This window comes from Abrus precatorius, unplaced genomic scaffold, assembly GCF_003935025.1.
Source record: "Abrus precatorius isolate BTA unplaced genomic scaffold, Abrus_2018 Scaffold9, whole genome shotgun sequence".
NCBI classification, from domain to species: Eukaryota; Viridiplantae; Streptophyta; class Magnoliopsida; order Fabales; family Fabaceae; genus Abrus; species Abrus precatorius.
In genome coordinates this window covers 12280100-12301537 of record NW_020874439.1, presented here as the reverse complement: position 1 = coordinate 12301537, position 21438 = coordinate 12280100, and the positions used below count along the sequence as shown (strand labels likewise).

Genomic DNA, 21438 nt, shown 5'->3' with positions numbered 1-21438 from the left:
ATTTTAGTCTCTTGACCCAAATACTATTAATAGACAATAATAAAATAGTTAAGTGACATGTATAATTAATTATTTAGCAAAAATGACATTGTATATGATATGATATATATTTTTATTTTATTTTAATCTTTTAAATTGTTATTCGTTGGACATCTTAATCCTTGAAATTGCCATCAATAAACATTTTAATCTTTATTTCTTACCATTGTTCTCATTCTTCATCATTGGAAACTACCCTCATCATGTTGCAGATCCCTTAAAAAAAAGATTCCATGAACAACTTTTTGCTCAAAGAGAATGAATCAGGTAATTTTGTCATTGACAATACTTTTCTACCCTAAACAAACTTTACTTAAAAAAAAAAGGTACATAAATAAATAAAAGTTTATAAATAATATCATTAGAATTATAAAATTGACAATATCTTTCTACTAATTTTAAGTTAATATAATGTTGGTGAATGATTTTATTTTATTTTATTTTACACACCGGGTATCTTCAACTAGATAATTGAATGCAACATTTATTTGATAAGTATTTATCCTATGACTTTTAATCATGATTTTTTTTTAAAAAAATTGTAGAATTAATCTCAATTTTTGTTTTAAACTTCTTTCAATTTTTATTAAACTTTTATTTTTTATTTATCAAGATCTAAAATTTTCAAATATTTAAATAAAATTAATACTTTTAAATAGAATAAACTATTAACGAAGAGGCCAAATTTCTTGCTTATTTTAGAAATAGCAATAGAGTAATTGACTCAAATAATTATGAAGATTAACATTACCCATTATAAAAATTAAATAAACAAATAATGTAATTGAGTATTAATTATTTTAAAATATAATTATTATATAATTCTATATTTTTATAACAAATGTTTTCTTTTTATAAAATAAACTTACTTTATTTTTATAAATTTATTATTTTGCATCTTCGGATGTATATTAAAAATAAAAAGCATCTAATTTAATTTATTTATTTTTAAAAATACATTTTATATTTTAAATTAACTATAACAAATTTTATATAAATATTTTTATAAAAAATTTTAACCTCTACTGTATGAGTACGAGTTAAGATTTTTACTTTTTAAGCTCACCTAAAAATATGATTTTAGCTATGGTGAAAGTCATTTTTGGTTTTTTTTTTTTTTTCTAACAAGTGTTACAGAAATAAATTTAAAACTAAAGATAACAAAATAATATTTTAAAATTTAATGAATAAGAAAATTTTAAGTATTTTATAATTTAAATTTTTATTTTTTGAAACATTTTAAAAATATTTTTTAATTTTTTAGTATACTTTTTCTTTATTTGTTACTGTTGCATTTATGACTGTTAAGTGAAACTGCAGGACATGGATTGATTTTTATAAGGATTCACATCAAATGCATTGAACAACAGGTACGAAAAGTACATTATCATTGTTGTTGATATGATAACTTTTAAATATATTTTAAGAATATTAATAAAAAAAATAAAAATATAAAATAATTTTTATGGGAAGTATAAATCATAATAAAATTATAATTTAATTTTAATACATTAGACTGTTATTTAATTACAATATATAATGAATATAAATTTTAAATTAATTATTATATAAATTAGTAATTTACAAGGTACAATAATTCAAAAAAAAATTATATTTTATAAATAATTATATACACGTTTAATAAAATTAGTTTAATGAATAAATTTTTTAAAAGTATTTAACTTATTTTTATAATCAGGAATAATATGTATCAAATAATAAAAATTTAATAAAATTATAATTATTTTAAATATAATTATTTTAGAATAATATTTTTATCATATAGAATTAATTTTAATCAAATGAACCAAAAAAATATAAAAATAACACTCTTAAAAATAATTTCTAAAAAAAATTAAAATTATATGCTTGAATACAATGTAAGTTTATATGAGAAAAAACTGTAAAATAAAATGTTTGAGAACGATGTAAATTTAGATTAATATATATATATATATATATAGACTATGTAATTTTTATATATAAAAAAAGTAATAGTAAAAAATTTTTAACTTACTACTATAAATAATATATTAAATATTATATAACTTTTTTTATAAATATAAATATAAGTATATTTAAGTTTAGGCTTGAAATATATATCTTAAAAGTTATTTATACTAGAGTCTTTAAAAAATTAATTACAAATTAGATTAATGATATTTTAATATATATAATTAATTTCTTTTAGAGTTGTAACGAGTTAGAGTACTGTTATTTTCTAAATTTATTTTGAAGAAAATTTTAATATTTTTTTTAAAAAAAATACGAATATATTTATGAAGATTTTATAAGTTTATATAAAATAATATTTTTTTATAAATGTAAATATTCAAATTGTGAAATAGAATAGTTCTATTACATACTTTATTATTATTATTATTTTACTATTACATATTTTATTTTTTAAATATTATACTTTTATTTATAATATAGATGTTGATTAATAATTTTTAAAAATATGATAAAATATGAGTAAATGAAAGTAAAAAATATACTTTTATCTGTCAATATATTTTTATTAAATTCTTAGAATTATACAATTTAATATTTAGTTTTTTAAAATAGTTAAAATATTTAATAAAACAATTAAGACGCGTTCTTTATTTGTTTGTTGACGACTTTAGGTCAAGAGAGAGACAACTCAACATTAGCTTAATTAGTTTGTTCGGAAAACTGTTATAATAAGTATTCAAAAACGAGTAAAACATAAATAAACTATTTTTATAAAATTAAAATTAATTTATATATTTAAATATAAATATTTTAAAAAATGAGTGTGTAAATTAATTTAAATTTATAAAAAAAATAATTTTTTTCTAAAACAAACACTTATTCACAATCTAATCCAAAATAAAGCGAATAGGATTTAGGACCCACTTTCAGGGTGACAAAATTGGAAGTGTTATTATTATTGATTACTTCTATTTCTTTTCAACCACTTTCGATTTCGTCAATTGCGCACGCTTTTTGTATGCCTTAATTGTACAGCATAAAAAATTATTTAATAATAATTTAATATTAAATTAATATTTTAATAAAAATTAAATTATTAATATAAAACTATATTCAACCAATAAATAAATTTGTTATATTTTTTCATAAATAAAATGTAGACATAAATAAAAAATCCAATAAATTAAGAAAAACACAAAATTAACTGATTCGGTCAATATAAACTACATTTACAATATTTTTTATATTTTCATATAATATAAAAATATAAAAGTGGATATTTGAAACTTTGCTATGCTAGTCTAAGTAAACATTTGCTACCAAATTTTTACCCTAAAATATAAAAAAAACCACGATATTTACTGTTAGACAATTAAAGTGGATATTTGAAAAAAAAAAAATCTTTAACTAAACAATTACTTTGACGATGAATTGAAACCTTAAAAGACTATTTTATAATAATGTTTTGTAGGACTAAATGCACAGAGATGTTACAAATCTACTTTATATATTTAGATGTTGGATTCTATTCACCAATGGTTAGAATGTTGGACTAAAATTTATCATTTATTGCTACAAAAATGTTATGATAGTTCATTCTATATTATTTTATGAATAGTTATAATGATTGTATTCAACATAATTAATCTATGTAACTATATATTACATTGTTCAAATGCCTTTTTCGTATGTGTCAATTTAATATTTATTAATTTCAAAATAGATTTTTTTATAAAATATATCAAAATATCATTCAACCAAAAATAATCAAACCAATTGATGAATAATCAAAGAATATACAAATGAGGAACGGATTGAAATGGCTAATTTGAAGATTTCATCTTCTTATTAATTAATAACATCATTAAAAAATATATACAAATGTTTTGTTACTGTTTATTAATAATCAACATTTATTTTTACATATTGGTATTGAATTAACAATTATATACATTATTAAGAAGTACTTATACGTTTAAAGATTGTGTATAATAAAAAATATAAATTAAACTTTATTCTATTTGTTGTGCTGATTCAGTACTAATATTTTGTTATTGACTCTAAAAAAACAATATTATAGTATTTTATTTGTTTATTTCATCTCTGCTGGAAAACACAGAAAACAACCTACAATTTCAAAATTTATATACCAACAACTTGCTGCTATTTTCTTTATTATTATTATTTGAAGAAAATTTGGACCATTTTTGCCTTAACAGTATATTAAAATTAAACATTTTAAAGGTAATTTAATTTGTGTAAGAAATTAAAAAATCTTGGCCACTAGATGTTGCTTATTCATTAAGGAAGTAAGAACAGGAAGATTATCAGTTGTCAAACAGTCATAGGTTACATAGTGTGTTAAAGAGTTTGAATTGAGTTAGGATACTATCTGTTAACGTCAAATATATTTGGTGACAAACGTTTCTTTGTATAAAAGGACAAAAGGACACGAGGCCAGAAAAGTGAAACTTGTAGGCTTAATGATTAAATAAAACTTTTTTAAAAAATAATTATTAAATTAAATTAAAATAAAAACTTATTCCCTGACTTGGGGTCTTTTTTTGCCACATCAGCATGTATTTCTCGTATACTAATCAGATAAAAATAATTTTTTTTATTTTAAATTTAATTATTTCATCTAAAAGAGAGACAAAATACGCTACATATTGATATCTGTCACTCAATTCGTATACACTCAATTCGTATATATCAGAGGTGAAACAATGGACAGGTGTTAAGATAATAGAAATTTGTCTCAATTCAGGATGAAAGTATAAGATTTAAACACGTGTTTAAATCTAATAACTTCGTCCACAAACAAGACGAAAAGGAGACTCATTTCATCTGCTTTCAAGATGAAAAGCATGTCATTTCGCCTATACCCTAGACGAAAGCCATTTTACCCACTAGTCCCTGCCATTTCGCTGCACCCTTTCATCTAGCCAAAATTTCCTATATAATGTTTGAAATGTGGGTTAAAATTAGCGTGAAAGTTTGAAAGGTGGGTCAAAATCAGCGTGAAATTGAAAGGGATATATCTAAATCTCAAATTGAAAGTGATTCAAACAGTTTGAAGATTGAAAGCAAATTTTTGAGGTTAGTAAATTTTGAAACTTTTTTTAATATTTTAGTTATTAAAAAGTTTTAATTATTATAAATAGAGATAGTTAAAATTTATGAATATTTAATAAATATATTTTTGTGTATATTGAAATTAAAAATTAATATTTTAGATAATTATAAAAAAATTATAAAAGTTTAGTAGATATTTAATATAAACTTGTTTAATTAAAAAAATAATGTTATATTTATTGTGAATATTTTATTATAAAATATAACATTTTTTATAATATTAAAATGATGTGAAAAATAATAATATGTTTGTGTGTTACAAATAAATTATTTATATTATTTATATAAATAAGTGTAATTGTAAATAATTATTGATATGTTTTTTTTATAAATGCAGGATGAATGAGATTATTATTATTGTATATTGGAATGAAAAAATTGTTGTTGAAAATGAAGATGTGACATTTGAAGATAACAAAAAAATGACAAAGATAAGAAGATGGATAAGTTATATGAATTTAAAGAAAAAGATTTATGACAAGTTAAATTTTAGTAATAATCATGTCATATCTAGAATAATTTCTCGTTTTATGGTTGATTCAAGCGCTAAACAATACAATGCATTGGATATATGTAATGATGAAGACATTGATTGTATGATTAGTGCGTATCAACAATAAAGTATTACAAGTCTTATTGAATTATACGTGGATATTGCATTTGGTGAAAGTTCAAGAGGTGGGTCGAATATGTTGGACTTAAGCTTATCAATGTCACTGCCTAACCTTATGGAAATGGTTAATATAAATGATACAGAAGGTATGAATTATATTGTTATAATTTATTTTTAAAATTTTTTTTAGAGACAACATATATTGAATAAGTGTTTGTATTTTGAAGGATGTGAAGATCTATGCAGTTATGAAGATGAAGATGATGAAGTCAATAGTGATGATGAGACAGATAATATTGATGAAGGATATATTCCTTTAGACAACTCGTCAGATACGACATCGATGGTGATTTTGATTCAAACTTAAATTTACAACAAGAAAATGTTGGAGGTAACATTTAAAAAGTATATTAATTAAATTATTTATTTTATTTTAATGATGAATATTGTATGTTTAAATGTAGCTGTAGGTGAAATACTTTTTTGGAATGTAAGTCCACACTACAAATCTATTAATTGGGACCATACAAACCAAGAAATTGAAGCAGAAGAAATTAGTGTAGATAATTAATGGCGATTTGCGGAGAGTTGTCAAGTCAGAAGAGGAGAAATGAAGGAGGAGCGTGGGTGACCTCCCGCCAGACGACACGTGGCCCAATCAATGTGTTTCATCTCTGCGTCAGACAAAAAGACGCTTTCGTTTGACACAGAGACGAAACACGTTGATTGGGCCACGTGCCGTCTAGCAGAAAACTTTATTTCAAAATATTTTACCCTTTTTCGTCTTATCCTTATACGAAACTACTGCCGCGTGTTATGCTCCAGGTATTTCGTCCATCTTTAATACAAAATGATCAAATAAAAAATAAACAAAATTAATTTTGTCATACTTTTATATGAAATTATAGCTGACGTAGCCAAAACAATACCTTAGATAGGGAATTATTTTCTTTTTTACATTATTTTAGTAATTATTTTTTAAAATTGTATTATTTTAATCTTTAAGCCGAAACTTGTACTTGTGTAGGACTTGAAAATATGTTTTTTTTTTGGGCAAACAAAAAATTATTTTATATTTTACAAATAATTTTATCCTTTATTTTTTATTATTTTTAATCCAATTGAAAAAGTAAAGGAACATTATCGAATTTTGTTTATTTTTGGACTTGGATCATTCTTGAACAAGTGAGCCCATTAAGTCTTTATAACTAGTTTCATAAAAAATATTTGTTATTCGATCTTCTTATTAAGCACAATATTTAATTATAATGTCTTTATCTTTGATCGAGTCTCGCATGTAATGATATATATTATTGATGTTATCTTTTGTATAGATAATTGTTGTTCTACTGTCGCAAAATATCTTTGTAGAACCATTTTATTGATGTTATGGTTAGAATAATTAATGTCACTTTCAGTTCCTTAAATGGCTCAAAATCTAGAATTTGTGAAACTTTGAGGATTCTTTATGTGTTTTTATTTTATTACAATTAAAAAACATATAAAGAAGCACAAATAGTTTTGTGGCTAGCTAGTTTATTCTTTGGTCGGGGCTGTGAACTTTAATTGCATCTCAACTATTGGAGGTTAAAGAAGATATTTATTTAAGGCCCAGTTAAAAAATTTGAAAAAAATATAAACAAATATATTATAAATATGAAAATTTATTTTATATTTACATACTAGCTATAACAATATATAATAATTTGGATGTATTAAAAATTTGAATAATTGTATGTGAAATAAATATTTATAGTTTTGTCTATCTAAAAATCATAAAGGTAAAGATTTGTAAGTTTTAATATGTATAAAAATTGTATATGAGAAGGTAATTTTATCTAATAAAAAAATTGAAAATAATAAAATTATATTGAAAGTTTATAAATATAGGATAAAGTTGTGGAATAGCAAGCACCTTACATAAAAGTTATATATTTTATTTTTCTCTTTTTATTTTTCTTTATGCATCTAACTTTTAGAAATAGAAGAAGTGCATGAGTCTCTTTTCTCTCATTTATGATTGAAGACAAAAATTGTGAGACTCCATTGTATTATATTTACTCTTTTTTTTTACGATACTCACAAACAAGCACGTTGTGATAATTTACAACTAATAATAACATGTTTTATTCACTGTAATACAGTCAATAGATTAGTTTGTACAATTTTTTATGAATATTTTGAGAGATATATACTAGAAAATACCACAATACTAAAAAAAAAATAGAGATTTAATTGTGTGTTAAACAAGAAATTTTGTTAAAAATAGAATGTGCTAGTTCTTGGTAAACTGATATAACATATATTACTTAGGATATTTGCTAAAAAAGAAAAAAAAAGAACAATAGTAATACAACTTTGATAGATTAAATATATGAATATTGAATGAAAAAAAGATAAATTCAAATTGTTATTTTATGTTATTTTCTCACTTATGCTTCACTTGGTGGTATATGTAATAAAGAAATTCTAAATCAAGTAATATGGAAGAACAAGAAATGATGATATTTATGTTGCCATAAATAAAATATCTCAAAAGTTAACATAACTATTAGGTGAAGACATATATAGCTTCCATGTGAAACATTTCATGTCTAGATTAAATTTTGACATTTTCATGCGATAATTGCTTTGCCAAGTGAATGTAAAAATGTCCCATAGCCCCTGTACGAAACTCATTTTTATATCGAGACTCTAGAGTCAAGGTTTCGCCATCATTAATTTTGACTGAACCAGGTTGCGGATAACAAACAGACATTCCAACTGCATAACCTTTTTCATTTCCTGCCTCTTTTCCTGTTCCATATTTAGGTGTTGAAGTGCATAAAACTCTTCCATCCTAAATTAATAAAAAAACATATTTAGAAGTGAAGATGCATTACAACAAATAAAGAGGATATGATAATTATGGCAAATATTGTACATCACCTGTCCATAAAGAGTTGCATTGACAACACCTGTGTGCATATGAGCGGTGCCATATATGAGATAACCACCCTTTTCTAATGGGATAATTGCCTTTTGGACATGAGGAGAGTCACTACTATGATTTGCCAAAATGGTGTATTCAGCCTACAAGGAGCATTAAAAAATCTCTATTGTTCACTACTCTTAATAAAACCAAAAGACATACTACATTCATAATTAAATTTAGGTTAAATAATATACTTTTTTTTAAATGAAATATTGCCTTGAATAACTTATCTACCTGACAATCATGGATGGTTTTGGAACCGTTTGATCTCACTCTATCAGTTGAATCAAGTATGTAAACCTTAACTGGTACTTGATATTTGTCCCAATCAACCCACCTTATTTTGTATCTAATGGAAAGTCTTCTCTTTGGACCTTGAAAACCTTCTCTTAATTTGCATTGTAGGTTATCTAGACAACAAAAGAGTCCACCCTTATAATGTGTGCTCAATGGTTGGCCATGAATATCCCTTGAGACATTATAAAAGTGTTTTGGAAGATTAAAAAGGTCACATCTGCATTCACTGCAACCTTTCCTATCTTGTACCCCACGCGTATCAATGGCCATAATATTGAACAACCATTTCTCTTCATATCCTTTTGGAATTTTTGCAGGGTTACCTAGTTCTACTGCAAAAGGATCAGGAATATTTGAGATTGTTCCACGAGATTCACTTCCAAAGCCCCAATAATGTGGAAGAATATATTCATTACATGGGCCATCATTTCTTTTGTAAATAAAAGCCTCACGAAAATCTTGACTAAGCTCAGGGTGACGTGAAAAAGTAATGTTTTCAAAGTATCTTATAGCAAACCAATGATGAAAATAAGTTTCATACAAAGGTACGGAATTTCCATCTTCATCAACTAGTTCCGCATCAAAACTCTTAACTCCAATATGCCCTCTTGGAAACTCAATATTCATAAATGTTTTTGCTGCAACCAATCCTGGCCTTACTTCAAAACTCTCAGACATGAAAGTAGCTGTCTTGATATGATTTTGATAAGTTGAGTATACTATGCTTGGAAGTGACAATAGTATTGACAAAGAAATTATCATTGCTTTAAAAAATAACTTCATGTTTACCTGTACATAAACAAAAGTAGTGTTACATAATTAGGTGCAAATTAGCTATGTTTAGGATGTTATACTTTTGGATAACCTTATAGATAATTCATTAGGTGCTTGAAAAAATAAGAGTTGAAAAATACTAAGTGCTAAAACTTGGATGTTAAATATTGCATACCACATCGTGAGAAGATAAAGGATTGATCATGGCAAAGATTTGAATATGCGTGTTGAAAGTTTAAACAATTGTTGAGAATTTAATATATTGATTGGAGACAAATCTGTGCATGTATGGAGGTCTTGTATGTTACTTTTATAGTAGAATATTTTGATATGACATAGTTGGCAAAACTAAATATAGATTCAACAAGTATTTGTTTCAAAATTAAGTGATTTAAATGAAAGAGCTCAAAAATTAAATAAAATAACAACTATGCAAGCTATTATTACTTAAGTATCCAACTGTTTATAGTTATTTATAGTACATTGTGCTCATGTTAATCTAAATATGTAACTTCATTTTAATTTGAATTTTATTTTTTTTATCCACATTCACAAGCAACTTTTAATTTTTACTTTTAGCTTTATTGGGCTCATTGATAGCTAATTATGAATTTATAAACCTAATTTCTTATAAACTATTCCATAGCTCCAAAAAGAACCTGCATTGACCAAAATATGGTATTGACATTTTTTTTATAATGGATTAAAAAGTATAGATATAATTACTTAATGTTGTTAATGTATTATTTAAAAATAAATATTTTCTTTAAAGTTATATTTAAAATACACTAAATTTTTTTATAAGTATGAAATTTATACTATTTTTAATAAAAATTATGTTTAATGTTTTTCTCTTTCCTCCAAATATGATTCCCTCTCATTCCTCTCTTCTGTTACTCTTCAATATTTTAGTTCTTTTATCTTGAAAATATTATTAAAGTCAATTTTATTCTACCATTCTATTACTTGTTTTAGGTCACCATTTCTTGTTACTTTTAATTCTAAAATTTTATCTTAAAAAGATACAAAAATATAAAGTAAAAATATAAAAGTAACTAGATATAGGTTTATCTAATAACTCTTTCTTTTTTAGTTTTTGGGTTAGACTTTTGTTGCTAACCATGATAATGATTAATTTTTAAATTGTGCTAATTTTTTAGTATGTTTTTATTCATCCAAAATTATTATTATTATTATTATTATTATTATTATTATTATTATTATTTATTATTATTATTATTATATGATAAGTTATCTAATTAAAATAAGTAAATAAATAAATAAGAGGTTATAATTATAATAAAATAACTTAAAATAAATAGGATAAAATTAGTATTCACCTTAGTGGATTAAAAAGTATAGATATAATTAATGTTTTTAAAGTATTATTTAAAAAATACTATAAAAATAAATTTTTTGTTCAACTAAAACAAATTTCAAAAGTTTTTCTAATTTCTCTCTTCTCTTCATGGTGAAACTTCTAATTACTTTGATCTCCTTTTCTTTTTACTAAGTAACAACATTGTTTCACTCATTTGAATAATATTTAGTTAATGCACCATAAGTATCTTGACATTTAAAGATTAGACTAAACAGTCATTTAGATTATTGAGATAATAAGCGTCAAATATTTTAATTCTTAAAATTTTAAAAATGTCACTTTAATTTCATTTTTATCAAATATTTTAGTCTCTTGAACCAAATACTATTAATAGACAATAATAAAATAGTTAAGTAACATGTATAATTAATTATTTAGCAAAAATGACATTGTATATGATATGATATATATTTTTATTTTATTTTTGTCTTTTAAATTGTTATTTGTTTGACATCTTAATCCTTGAAATTGTCATCAATAAATATTTTAATCTTTATTTCATACCATTATTCTCATTCTTCATCAGAGGAAACTACCCTCACCATGTTGCAGATCCCTTAAAAAAAAGATTCCATGAACAACTTTTTGCTCAAAGAGAATGAATCAGGTAATTTTGTCATTGACAATACTTCTCTACCCTAAACAAACTTTACTAAAAAAAAAGGTACATAAATAAATAAAAGTTTATAAATAATATCATTAGAATTATAAAATTGACAATATCTTTCTACTAATTTTAAGTTAATATAATGTTGGTGAATGATTTTATTTTATTTTACACACTGAGTATCTTCAACTAGATAATTGAATGCAACATTTATTTGATAAGTATTTATCCTATGACTTTTAATCAAGATTTTTTTAAAAAAAAAATTGTAGAATTAATCTCAATTTTTTTGTTTAAACTTCTTTCAATTTTTATTAAACTTTTATTTTTTATATATCACGATCTAAAATTTTCAAATATTTAAATAAAATTAATACTTTTAAATAGAATAAACTATTAACGAAGAGGCCAAATTTCTTGCTTATTTTAGAAATAGCACTAGGGTAATTGACTCAAATAATTATGAAGATTAACAGTACCCATTATAAAAATTAAATAAACAAATAATGTAATTGAATATTAATTATTTTAAAATATAATTATTATATAATTCTATATTTTTATAACAAATGTTTTCTTTTTTTAAAATAAACTTACTTTATTTTTATAAATTTATTACTTTGCATCTTCGGATGTATATTTTTGTAAGGATTCACATCAAAATGCATTGAATAACAGGTACGAAAAGTACATTATCATTGTTGTTGATATGATAACTTTTAAATATATTTTAAGAATATTAATGAAAGAAATAAAAATATAAAATAATTTTTATGGAAAATATAAATCATAATAAAATTATAATTTAATTTTAATACATTAGACTTTTATTTAATTACAATATATAATGAATATAAATTTTAAATTAATTAATATATAAATTAGTAATTTGTACAGGTACAATAATTTAAAAACAAAATTTATAAATATGAAAATTTATTTTATATTTACATACTACCTATAACAATATATAATAATTTGGATGTATTAAAAATTTGAATAATTGTGTGTGAAATAAATATTTATAGTTTTGTCTATCTAAAAATCATAAAGGTAAAGATTTGTAAGTTTTAAAAAATATATAAAAATTGTATATGAGAAGGTAATTTTATTTAATAATAAAATTATATTGAAAGTTTGTAAATATAGAATAAAGTTGTCGAATAGTAAGCACCTTACATAAAAGTTATATATTTTATTTTTCTCTTTTTATTTTTCTTTCTGCATCTAACTTTTAGAAATAGAAGATGTTCATGACTCTCTTTTCTCTCATTTATGATTGAAGACAAAAATTGTGATGTGAGACTCCATTGTATTATATTTAACTTTGACTGTTGAAGTTCAACTACGATATTACGTTAATTTTAGAGAGCAACTTCAACTTTTAAATTATATTTAAAATCTATTAAAAATTTGCTTTGCCACAATGAATTTAGTCATGATGCAATTATTTAATCATTCTATTTTCAACAACTATGTAACTAGCATCCTTTGCAACCAAGTTGAAGGAGAGGAGCACAACTTGTAGCTATACATAGCTCAGTTTGTATAAATTTTCAAAAAGTTTTTATAAAAAATATTATAAAAAGATAAATAAAATTTATTTTATAAGTTAAAAATAATTTATATTTTATATTTTTTTAAAATTTCTTTCATTTAACTTTTCTAAAATATTAAAAAAATTATTTTTAATAAAAAAATATTCATTTTTATATTTATTTTTTCTCCTATAAGTATTTTTCTCTAAAAAGTTACACAAACTAGTCATATCTACAAGTTCATTAAATAGTTAAATTATGAAAGTAATAAAACTCATTCAATTCGAGTCACTCATCTAAAAGAAGTCTTGTATGATTCTAACCTAACCAAATTGAATGAGAAGATATTTGTGATTGACAATTAGCCCTCGATTATTTTTTCTATATATAGTTGCTGCATTTGTTATTATCCTTTTAAAAAAGATATTTCTTTTGCTTTCTTTTACCTGTGAACACTAACTGTATGTTTAGAAAAAAAAAACGAGATAAAAATGTCAAATGAAATGGAATAATTTCAAGTTATACTGTTGATAGTTTTAAAAAAATAAGTAAAATAGAATCAAATATGAGAAAATCTTTTTATTTTATTGAATATAGTAATTTTAAATTTGAGAATCTAAGAAAAAACTAATTTATTTTTATTATATCATTTGAAATTAACCACTAAAATAAATAAATAATAACTTTGTTATATTTTATCTACTTGTTTGGGAAAAGGAAAATTTTTCTAAGGCCCTTACCAGATTTTTGTGATACAAAATAGACTATATTTTTCTAAGAAGACACACCTTGAAGATGATAGCATAGACATATCTTTTGACTAAAATCAAAGAGAATCTTAGGTTTCTATATCTTGCGAGCCACGGACCTATAAAAAACAAATCTAAGTCTAAAAAATTTGTCGAAAGAATTACTCTTCGACACATTTCCATAAAGACCAGCAGGGGAGTCTCATTTTTATGTCGAAAAGGATGTCACATTTTGAAGAGTTTTTGGGAAAGAACGGGAAAAATTTAAAGGAGTTTTAAAGGATCACAAAGAGAGTCTCATTTTTTTCTTGAAAAGAGTGCTACATTTCGTGGAGTTTTGAAGGGTAAGAAAATGAGCCTTAATTTTTGTTGAAAAAAAGGTTACATTTCAAGGAGTTTTGGATATTTTTGAATCCTAGATTGATAACATCCATAACTAGTCGAAAAAGAGTCTCTCACGGATTTTCCTTAAAACTTATCAAAATAGAAATTGACAAAGAAAATTATTTTAAACCCAAAAGATAGAGTGTAACTCACAGATTTTCTTAAAACTTGTCAAGATAGAAGTTGACAAGAAAAATTATTCTAAGTCCAAGAGATAGTGCAGCAGTTACCACCAGTTGAAGGTCACAGACACAAAGAACTGATAGTGGGCGATAACGACAATGGAGAAGGCACAATCACGGGCCATTATGTATAATGGGCGGGCAGTAGCAATTGAAAAGTACACACATAGCGAAAGAAGGAGACAATTGTGGTTCATCTATCTAAAAATAATACCAAAATTTACATTTACATAGGATAACTTTTTGCACCAAACAATAGTACTTAAATTTTATGCACACTAAAATTTTGCACTAAGCCAAACACCAACTATATCGTATGTTACATTTTTGCAATTTATTTCTTGCACTTTAATTCACTTTCAGTTTACTTTTGTAATCCTTTTACATTTAGTTTAATATTGGTTTTATTGTTCTATTATTGTTTCAATTACACCACACTGAAAAAAAATCTAAAAAAGGTCTAAAATTTAGTCTTAGATTATTCTTAAATTTATTTGTTTACTGATTACAATTTTCACCATAAACACTACTTCATTGATCAGTTTCATTTGATCAATTCCATGGATAAATGAAAAAAATAAAATAAAATTTGAGTAATAACTTTATTCTAATCCTAAAGCTAGCTCATTCATTTGGCATTGAGAGGGTTCCCCCACTACCAAATGAGACAAATAAGGCAGACCTGTGTCTGTCCATCTAACCATGCTACACAATTTATTAAGTTATTATTGTAAATGCTATCACACAAATTGGTACAATAGGTCCTACCTATACAGTGAAGGGTTACTCGTGCTTTCTTCCATCGTAACTCTCATTGCTCTTGCTTCGAATTCCACAAAGCTGTTGACCAAGATTCCATCAGCATAGTGCTTTGGAACGCAGAAGAAAATGCTTGTAAGCTTATCTAGATCGATCCTGAAGTGAGGTTTGGAGATCTCTTCCGTGAATTAACGGGTACACAACCTAACTGGGGCACATCCACAAAACATGCAAAGAATGGTTAAAAGTAAACAAATTTTTCTACTAATATATACATAAATAATTAATAATATTTTTTCACTACTAAACTTCTATGATTCTTTTCCATCTAAAATTCATCATAAATATAAAATAATATTTTTTTAATATCAAATTCAAGAAAATTAACACAATAGGACTAAATTTATTTACCTTTAAAAATATAGAATTTATTAACTCAAAAAAATTAGAATATGGAATTTCACAATTCAAACTAGCAAGATTAAAATTAAGAAAGTGTAAGAAAGGTCGCATCCGACCTTTTATTTCGTCAGTTTTCATTTTTTAAAGCAATCACTTACATAGTATAATAATATAATACAAAAAAACAACGGGTTAACATGCCATTGCTCTCCAATATATATATATATATATATATATATATATATATATATATATATATATATAACTGATCTTCAAAATCACAATTTAGAGAACAGTCACGTTACCGTTATCTAATTTTATTTTATTTTTTCTATTTTAGTGTTTAAATCTATTTCTCCACCAATACAAAATATTTTTAATCCTCCAATGATACGAAGTCATTCTATTAAGATCATGATACTATGTAAGAATGCTTTTCCTCAATTATATTTTTTTAAAATAAGATATTTCTATAAATGATTCATTGTATATATGGGTTACTGTTGAGTGTGCAACAAAGAAACTACGATACTTTACCGAGGATATAGGTAGCAACTTTTATTTACCTAGCACATCCTCACAATGACTTCCTCACCATGATAAAATAAAAATAGAAGAATAATAACCAAACAAAGCATGATCCTTGCCATAGGATTCCAAAAGTCTATCTCCTTCCTATATATTTCTATTAATACTTTTCCATCTAGCTGTTGATTGATACAGGGATTTTGAGGAGCACCCATCTTCTTTTAGGGCATCAGTAGCAGCTTCTTTTAATCCCTTCATTACTTTACGCATTTTTTCACCTTCAACATCCATCAGACTCTTTATGACTCGAGCAACTTCTTCCTTTTGCACTAGACCATTGCCATTAATATTTGCCCTTAATGCCACTTTAAGGCCATCGCTTAACATAACTGCATTCATTCTTTGCTCCGCAAAGAGAGGCCATGCTATCAATGGCACCCCTTGCAGCACACTCTCAAGGGTCGAATTCCACCCACAATGACTCAAGAACCCACCAATTGAACTGTGACTAAGGATTTTAATTTGGGGTGCCCATGATGGAATCACCAACCCTTGCCCTTTGGTTCTCTCCAGGAATCCATATGGTAAAAAATTGAATGGGTTCTCATTTTGGGCACTAAGATAAGCACTGCTGGCTGAGTTACTTGGTGCTCTTGCAACCCACAAGAACTTATGATTACTCAGTTCTAAGCCCAAAGCTAGTTCAGTAATTTGGACTTGTGATAATGTGCCACCGCTTCCAAAAGAAACATATAAAACAGACTTTGGTGCTTGTTTGTCCAACCAGCTTAGACACTCAAACACATTGGGCTCATTATTATGCCTTACCCCTATTTCTGTGACTGGGCCAATAGGATAAATAGGTGGGTTTCCATTTCCCTCCTTAGTCAATGCTCTTATGGGGCCTTCTTCCATTTCAATGAAGCTATTAATGAAAATTCCATCCACGAAACAAAATCGTTTAACGCGTTCAAGGAATAGTTTGTAGCCTTGACTTGATCGATCTTGAATTTGGTAATGAAGATCATGGCCTTGTATTGGCACACAACCAGGCATTTGAATAGGTTCTAGAAGATCCCTAAACTCACATGAGGTGTCCTTATCCAACTTGGGCAAGTGAAAGTACATTGAAAGTGTGAAAGCCGATTTAGGGAAGTAAATATATGACAACAAGTTGAACTCCTTAGCAAAATCTAATGCTTCATAGGCAAAGTTATCAACCACCAAGGCCACAAGGGGAGTCCTTGAATTCAAGGACTTTAAGACATTTTGTATAAATGGGAGAGAGTAAGTCACTGTGAGTTGCATTTGGACTCCAGTTTCAAGACCATGTGGTAGGTCATGAGGGTCCACTGGTGGAAGAAAACTTAAGGTTATGCTTGGTGGAAGAGTTTTAAGAAAGGTTTTTGAGACACTTGGGAGCGATCCAAGTGTAGGAATGATGGATGTGATATGCAAGTCTGGGTGGAGATGAACAAGTCGTTTGGAGAACTCAAGAATGGGAAATAGATGGCTAAATCCAGGACCAGGAATAACAGCTATGTGAGTTGTTTTCTCCATGTATGTATTGTAGTGTTACTCTAAAAGTAGAAAGCTAAATGGGTTGTGGATGTGTAGGAAAGATTGATAGACCATTTTATACACATCTTTTATAGTCATTCAAATTTGATTTAAAATTTTCTTTATCAAAAAATGCATTTGTACATCTTTACCAATTTTTAATTTTGTTTCTCAATAATTTTATCTTTTCAAAGTTAACATTTAACATAATCGAGGAGAGTATTTAATTATTACTTTTCAAATTTATTATTAGTTGTTTATGATGATGGATTAATTAATTATTTGTGAATAAACGTGATCAGAGTGAAGAAACGTGATCTGCACATGAAAGAACGTGATTTGCACGTAAAGAAAGAAACGTGATCTGCACGTGAAAAAATATGATCTACACGTAAAGAAACATGATTAGAGTGAAGAAACCTGCACATGAAGAAACGTGATCTACACGTGAAGAAAAGAAACGTTATATGCACGTAAAGCAACGTGATCATAGTGAAATTATGAGTGAAGAAACATGATCTGGTGTGAAGAAATGTAATTTGCATGTAAAGAAACGTGATCAGAGTGAAGGAACGTGATCCTGAAGAAACATGATCTGTATGTAAAGAAACGTGATCTACACTTAAAGAAACTTGATCAGACTGAAGAATGCACTTAAAGAAATGTGATCAGAGTGAAGAAACCTGAAGAAACGTGATTTGCACGTAAAGAAAGAAACGTGATCTGCACGTGAAAAAATGTGATCTACACGTGAAGAAATGTGATTAGAGTGAAGAAACCTGTACATGAAGAAACGTGATCTACACGTGAAGAAAAGAAATGTTATATGCACTTAAAGAAACGTGATCATAGTAAAATTATGAGTGAAGAGACATGATCTGCGTGTGAAGAAATGTAATCTGCACGTAAAGAAACGTGATCACAGTGAAGAAATGTGATCCGTACCTAAAGAAACGTGATCTGTATGTGAAGAAACGTGATCTACACTTAAAGAAACTTGATCAGAGTGAAGAATGCACTTAAAAAAATGTGATCAGAGTGAAGAAACGTGATCTGCACATGAAGATACGTGATTTGCATGTGAAGAAACTTGATATGTATGTGAAGAAACGTAATCTAAGCTGAAAGAAGTGTGATCAGAGTGAAGAATGCACATAAAGAAATGTGATCGTAGCGAAAAAACTTGAAAAAACGTGATATGTACTTGAAGAAACATGATTATAATAAAATTAGAAGTTTTTTTTTTTTTTTTGCTTAAATAAGGTGAATGAAGAAATTAATTCTTCCTATAAGGTGATTGACAACAAACACGTTGTCCGAATTTCACATGGTATAAATGTAGTAAAATCTAGTGTTGGCACAAATTTATTATTATTATTTTTAATTATAAGTGTCGTTAAACTACCTACTAAGACATACTAATACGGGATGAAGCTGGACACATATTCTATTTCAAACAACACAAGCTAACATCTTTATAATAAACTTATACAAATAGTATAACTTATTAATTCATTGGTATTTTATTTTATAAAAAATATACAAATAATTTAATAATCAAAAAATAAAATTTTATATTCTATAAATAATTATATATAATAAAATTATTTTAAATAATAATTTAATATAGTTTTGTAATTACAAATAGTATGTTTAAAATTATAAATATTTAATAAAATTAAATAAATTTAAAATATAAGTTATTTAAAATAATATTTTTATTATTTACTATAAAAAATATTTAATATATATTGATAATCATAAATTTAAGAAACAAATCTCTTAATAAATATTTAAATTTCAAATAATTTTTATAAATATAGAAATAGATATTTATAAAAAAATAAAAAATAAGTAAAACTTTTATAATCTTTTTCCTATAGCAAGCTTAGACAATTAATTAATATTAATGTAAGAATCCAGACTCATTTAACCTCCGGCCTAATCCAGCCTAACCCATTTCCATCATTAAAACTACCCTTTTATACTTTGTATATATTTAAAATTAAAATTAATTAATATTGATGTAAAAATTATATTTTCTCTTGTTGTAATTATTTTTAATTTTTACTTAAATATGTTTCAAAATTTAGAGATAAAAGTTGTTACTTATTTTTTCCTTAAAATTTTATATATTTTTATAAATATTTATTTTATATTTACAAAAAAATATTTTATTTTATTTTCAATTAGAAATATTATTGAAATTATTCTTCTACAGTTTGTACATGTTGAAATTAACTAAGGTGAACTACACTATCTTATATTGATAATTTTATTTTTTTATTTAATTATATTTCAATTTTTAAATATAAAATATTGTTACTTATTTTTTTTTTATATAAATTTTATTTTTATAAATATCTATTTTTATATTTATAAAAATTATTTTAAATTTAAATATTTATTAAGAGTTTTATCTCTTAAATTTATGATTATCAATATATATTAAATATTTTTTACACTAAATAATAAAAATATTATCTTAAATAACTTATATTTTAAATTTATTTAATTTTATTAAATATTTATATTTTTAAACATACTATATGTAATTACAAAACTATATTAAATTATTTTTAATTATTATTTAAAATAATTTTATTATATATAATTATTTATAGAATATAAAATTTTATTTTTAATTATTAAATTATTTGTATATTTTTTTAAAATAAAATACTAATGAATTAATAAATCATACTATTTGTGTAGATTTATTACAAAAGTATTAGCTTGTGTTGTTTGAAGCATAATACGGATAATAGGAGAAGAGAGAAACAAAAAATGAGAGTAATGAAGCAATAAACTATAACTCATTAAATAAGGCTAGTAAGAGAGAGAAATTGAGTGTAAGTCAAATAGTATTATAAAGTGTAGTCATTAGATGTAAGTTAGATGAATGGTTATGATTAGGTACAAGAGTTTTATACTTATACTGGTATAAGAAGATCTTACTCCTATATATATATATATACGCACACACACACACATATATATATATATATATATATATATATATATATATATGTGTGTGTGTGTGTGTGTGTAAATTGAGAATTATAAAACAATTGAACTAAAAATATATATGGATTAATTTTTTTTTTGTATTTTTTGCATGTATAAAATAAGAAAATAGGAAAATAAGATAATAGAAATTTATTTTTTTAAATTAGAATTATCAGGTATGCAATGAAAATATATATTACATTATTTATATTATTTTAGATTTTTTAGGTAAAATTTTTTATTTAAAAGTAAAACTAATGTTTATATTTTTAGTATTGTAAATATTATTACGTTAAAATAACTAAATTTTAAACATATATTTCAAAAAATTAATTCTTGATCAGGGTGTTCCCAATTAATAGTAGTATAGTGTGAATTTATATTCCAAAAAGTGTTATAGAATATGTATTAAACTCTTACAATGTTAGTTAATAAAAATTTACAATTAATTTATTATATAAAATAATACCTGTTGATTATTGTTGCACATTGTTGTTTCTTTCAATGTTTAGAATATTGATCATTGAATCAAAATCATCATCCAAATTAAT

General features: G+C 24.4%; 2 protein-coding genes across 2 annotated transcripts; both read right to left on the bottom strand.

Moving 5' to 3' along the window:
• Positions 1-8342: 8342 nt before the first annotated feature.
• LOC113850825 lies at positions 8343-9284 on the bottom strand. The gene is made up of 3 exons (XM_027481355.1): positions 8952-9284; positions 8672-8815; positions 8343-8582 (listed from the first exon to the last, which is right to left on the bottom strand). Exons 1-3 carry the CDS (start codon positions 9282-9284, stop codon positions 8343-8345), a joined length of 717 nt encoding a protein of 238 aa, XP_027337156.1.
• A 59-nt stretch (positions 9285-9343) lies between these two features.
• Positions 9344-17878, bottom strand: LOC113850824 (hydroquinone glucosyltransferase-like). Its single transcript, XM_027481354.1, has 2 exons — positions 16486-17878; positions 9344-9390 (listed from the first exon to the last, which is right to left on the bottom strand). Exons 1-2 carry the CDS (start codon positions 17876-17878, stop codon positions 9344-9346), a joined length of 1440 nt encoding a protein of 479 aa, XP_027337155.1.
• Between the last annotated feature and the right edge of the window lie 3560 nt (positions 17879-21438).